At 61.7% G+C, this 5156-nt stretch overlaps 1 protein-coding gene across 1 annotated transcript in view; it reads right to left on the reverse strand.

Moving 5' to 3' along the window:
• Nucleotides 1–6: 6 nt before the first annotated feature.
• Nucleotides 7–5156, reverse strand: part of LOC102245217 (chromosome unknown open reading frame, human C20orf195) — a 17233-nt gene continuing 12083 nt past the window's right edge. The window contains exon 2 of the mRNA XM_005885551.2: nt 7–3595. Coding sequence (XP_005885613.1) covers nt 2612–3595 — 984 coding nt within the window. The 3' untranslated portion in view covers nt 7–2611. The remainder of the gene's footprint in view (nt 3596–5156) is intronic.

Genomic DNA, 5156 nt, shown 5'->3' on the forward strand with positions numbered 1-5156 from the left:
CCCCCTCAGCCCCCACTCCGCGGGTGGGTCAGGTCCGGACAGCCTGCCCACCTGGTGTGTCAGGAGGCATTGTGTTCTGCCTTCTCTGGAAGCCTCTGGCCCCCCGCCGAGTCCGCCCTGAGGCAGCTCCGACCTGGGTCTCGGGGTGATGTTCCCCACGGGCTGGGGCTGCAAAGTTGTGTGTCCTAGGAGGGCAGCCCCCGTGGCCTTGCTGCGGGACCACGGGATGGGTCTGTTTCCTGAAGTTTTCTACAAATCAAATCTCTACATTCCAATTTTGTATCTTTTCTTGGACTATTATATGATTGAACATTAACTTTGTTATAAAGGCCACTCTGCTTTCTCACCCCTGGGTGTTTTGAGGCCTGTCTGGGGGCACAGAGGGTAGCCCTTCCTCGGGCTGTGAGGCTGTCAAGCCCTTGTGGCAGGTGCTGGGTGGGGAGCACGGGGAGCACTGAGGACACCGCCGGCTGAGGGTCCTCTGCCAGCGCCGAGGAAGCTGGAACCGGGAGGGCGAGGCCACGCCGTGAGCTGTGTTCAGGTGTTGCAGGTGTGCCCAGCCTCTGAACGCTGATCTTAGGCCCACAGTCTAGGTCCAAAGTCCCCAAGGCTGCCAGCGGGCCCGGTGCCACCCAGGACCTTGGGCACTGCATGGCCCCTGGAGATTGACCTGGGCTCCTCATTCCCCTTGTGTGGCTGAGCCCCCAGGCCTCCCACCCCCACCCCGTAGAGCAGCTGTGGGAAAAGCAAGGTGTGGCCGGGGCCCTGGGAGTGGATGGGTCGGGAGGTCACAGAGAGACCGAGACGTGGCAGGCCTTTGTGTACCATGTGTTCACTGCGAGGCCCAAAGTGAGTCGATGGGCCCTACCTGGAAGAGGCCTCCTCCATGGCAGCCTCCTCCAAGCATTGAGAAACTTGACCGAATCTTGTGAAAAACGCTTAAGGAGAGATGAACAGGTGTCTGAGGCAGGGAGTTAAGACCTTACCAACCTGGAGTCAGGGAGGGCTTCCCAGAGGAAGAGGCGTTGAAACCCCAAGTGTGCTGTAGGAATCAGGGGGCTGGGGGGCGGGGGCGAGGCAGCTACGTGGTAGAGGTGAGGCTGAGGCGGGTCGGGCACAGACCAGCGTCCTGGCCTCAAGGGCTGTACTTAGTAGGTGCAGCAGAGCTGCTTCCAGAGTAGGACCTGTGGCCTCTGGGCAGCTGCCTTTCTGGGTGAGGGCGCAAGCCAGGCCTCCAGCAGGAGACACAGAATGAGCTGCGTACCCCCATGCACCTCCCTTGGTGAACCCCACTCCAGCCAGGCCCTCTGTTGGACTGGTATGACTCAGCACAAACCCCAGTCCCTGGTCCCTGGCCTGCTCTTACCCCTGTTCCCTCCATTTCTGAGGAGCATGAGGCCTGGGCCCTGGGACCCCTGCAGGACATGCAGGAGTGCGCCCATAGCACACGAGGCCAGAGCGCGGGGCACACAGTGGGACAGGCCTGGGAGAGGAGCCCTCCCCGGGCTAAATCCCCACCTGTAAGAGCACCCTGTCCATGCTGAGGGGCGGTGCTGGGGCTTCTCCGGCAGAGTTGGGGACCCCCTTCACCAAACCACTTCTCAGCCAGTGGGAGAGGGGCTGTTTCCCATCATCCCTGACCACACGATTCTCCAGTGACCACGTGGTTACCTGTGCTGACCATCCTCCTCAGCCATGGCCAGGGACATAGGGCTGTCCCTCCTGGAGCTGGTGTCCAAGCCGCAGGAGCAGGTGGACACTGACGCCCATATTACCTTTGTCAGAGTGAGCGTGCGCACGGGGAGGGGCACTGCTGGGCGCCCGGGGTCACAGGACCACTGCAGGGCAAGGGCAGACTATCAAGGCAACATCAAGGGGGTGGTCACCCACAGGGGGCTGGACAGAGGAGTTGGTGGGGAGGGCCAATGGGCTGGAGGGAGTGCCACCTCCCAAGAGTCCTTATGCTGGCCTGTGTGCTGGGGATGCCCCCTGCCAGGCGCCCTTTCCTGGGACCCTCACCCACCTCCGGATGGGGTGCCGATGAACTTCAGCTTCATTTGGGGGAAAGATAAGACTTTTATTGTCATTTTAAAAATAAAATGTCCTTTTGGCCTCAGGCACTCTGATCCTGATAAAGCTGGGGTGAGAGTGATGGGCCATGACTGCCCCTGTGGGGTCTGGGCAGGACCTGGGGGATTGTCCCCCTGGGGAACCTGGCCTAGGAGGGAGGAAAGGTGGCCAGAGCCTGTGCTGAGGTCACATGGCTGGTTATTGTGACGGGGGGGGGGGGGGTGGGCTGGAGCTGATGTGGCCGAGCCCCTGGGGCAGCTGTCATGCTGGAGGTGGCATCCAGGTGCCAGGGCTGGCGCTTCTTGCTCTGGGGCCAGCTGTCCTGGAAGGTCCAGCCTGGGGCCCCCGCCCCCCGAAAAGGGAGCAGGAGCTGCGGGGCCTGGGGCTCGTGGGAGTGCTTGGGCCAAGTCAGGAGAAATACCCATGTGGCTGCCGCTGCCCTCAGGACGGAAGTAGGTTTGCTTCTTTCATTGTGTGTGTGCGTTTATACTCCTCTTTATTAGTGGATAAATACTAGAAAACCATCTCTCGGAAGCTGCAGTCAGGGGCGGCCCGGCTTGCCCAGCCGACGGGGGGGCGGCCCTTCGGGGGGCCCCGGCCTGGTCTGCAGTGTGAGGCTGTCCCGCCAGGGCTCATAGACCAGCGTGTAGCTTTCTGCCCTCTTGACGGTGAACTTGTAGACACGGTTGGGCAGCAGGTTGTGGACGTCGAAAGTGCAGGCGGCCACGGGGATGATGCCGCGCTGCAGGTACTCCTGCTGTGTCCGTGGGTCCAGCAGCTTGAAGCGCAGTTCGAACTGTTCCGGCATCGCTGGCTGGATGGTGACAAACCAGCGCAGGGTGACCCAGTCCTGGTGGGCCACCGACTCCTTGCGATCGAACATGACGGGCATCTTGGTGCTGAGCATGAGCCGGATGTGCGGGATCTTGGTGGCGCCAACATCAGACACCAGGCGGTGCTTGATATGCAGACGCCCTGGCACCATCATGGCCAGGAAGTTGTCCATGACGGCCGACAGGTCTGCCAGCCGCTGTTCCACGAGTGCCCAGCCCGCCAGGAAGGGCCGAGGGTCAGGCGACTCGAGCAGGGCATCCAGCTGGGCACGGCCGTGGTCCAGCTGCTCCAGCAGGTCTCCGAGCAGCAGGAGCTGGATCTTGGTCTGCGCGGTGCCCACCTTCTTCATGCGCTGGAACTTCCAGGGGTCGATGAGCTGGAACATGGTGCTGGGCAGCACCAGCGGGTTCTGGTCGCCCAGGGCCAGGTGCTTGGGGAGGATCTCGATGTGGTAGGAGCACTTCCTCAGCAGCTCCATGCGAGCGTGGTGGCGCTTCAGCAGGTGGGGGCTCAGGTCGCAGGTCAGGAACTCCCGCAGCGCATTGCGGCGTGCTGTGTAGGTCCTCCAAGCCTCCGGCTCCAGCAGCTGCCGGTCCTCAGCCTCCTCCACCTCCTCCTGGTCCAGGAAGGACTGGGGACTGTCCAGCTTCATCTTGTCCAGGCCCAGGCCTGTCACCTGGAAACTCATTGTCTGGAGGGAGGGGTGGAGGGTGGGCCGTGAGCGGGAGCAGTCAGGCAGGCCTCTGCTGCCCACCTGGGGCTCACTTGGGGCTGTGTTTGTGTGTGGGGGTGATTTCAGGCCCATTAACCCCCACACTGGGCCCTCTATCCTTCCTGGAGGGAGCACCTTTCTCTAGAAGAGGCTGCCTGGAGGGCCGGGTGGGCAGGCTGCAGAGTCATTAAAAGTAGACATTTAGAGCCTTAGCTGGTTTGGCTCAATAGATAAAGCATCAACCAGCCTGTGGACTGAAGGGTCCTGGGTTCAATTCCAGTCAAGGGCACATGGTCAGGTTGTGGACTCGATCCCCAGTAGGGGGTGTGCAGGAGGCAGCCAATCAGTGATTCTCATCATTGATGGTTCTATCTCTCTTCCTCTTTGAAATCAATAAAAAATATATATATTTTTAAAAAGTAGGCATTGAGGGGCAAACACTACGGATGATTGGTTGTGAGGACGCAGGGCAGGGCTAAGGCCTGGGCTGGGCTCTGGGGCCAGAATGACTTGAGCAGAAACCTCAGCCACTGACCAGCTGTGCGGCCTGGCCAAGGTTTCGGGACCTGTTTGAAGTGGGTGACAGTGCTCCTCGGGCGCGGAGACTCAGTGAGGTCCTGCTGAGCAGCACCAAACTCCCCTTGGGACACCACTGCCCTGCAGACCCCCAACACCTCACCGCTGGTGCACAGCAGAGGGCCAGGCTCACCCCAGGACAGTCCAGTTGGGGACCAGGGCCAGCTGGGAGGCCGGCCCAGCTGAGGAATAGCCCGGCTAGCTCCCAGTTCCCGAGCCCTGTGTCCCGGGCCTCCAGGGCCTTAAAGAGCCACGACTCCCTAGGAAAGGCCCAGAGGCTGAGGTCCTGTCACTCCCTCCTACAGGTGGACTCTTACTCCAGGTGCAAGGCTAGCCATGGACCCCACAGCCTGAAGCTCCTTTGGGGCCACGACCCCCATCCCCCACCAGGTTTCCAGCTCTGGGTGTCAGTGCGCCCCACAGCTGGATGCAGCCACAGCGAGGCAGACCACTCCTGCAAGCTGGGGCTCCTTGGAGAAGGAGCCAACATCCCTGGCTGCTGTCCCAGGTCCCAGCCACCCCCAGGGTCCCGGCCTGCACCTGGGAAAGCTCGGGTTGTCCCAGCAACCCAAGGGTTGGGTGAGTTACAGGGAGGCCCAACAGATCCAGTGACTTGCCCAAGAAACCACCAAGTGGCAGGGTAAGGCTGGGGCAGGCTGCCTCCTCCCCAAAGGTCCTTGCCCTTCCTGGGGCAGAGGAGCCACATGAGGCCTGGGCACAACAGAGGGGCTATGGGGTGAGGTGCCAGCCGAGCCCAGGATCCCAGGACTTATGGCCTAAGTCCTGCTCTGGCCTCTGGGGGGAACTCTTGCCCCTGGATCTGGCCGCGGGTCAGGGATGTTCCCAGGCGTCAAGTCTCCCAGATGGAAAACCACAGATGGGTTGGTGTAAACTCGCAGGAGGGGTCGCTTGGAGTCCTGGCCTCCTCGACTCCGACTCCACCCGTTCCACCCGTTTCCCGAAG

The sequence above is a fragment of the Myotis brandtii genome, unplaced genomic scaffold, assembly GCF_000412655.1.
Source record: "Myotis brandtii unplaced genomic scaffold, ASM41265v1 scaffold915, whole genome shotgun sequence".
NCBI classification, from domain to species: Eukaryota; Metazoa; Chordata; class Mammalia; order Chiroptera; family Vespertilionidae; genus Myotis; species Myotis brandtii.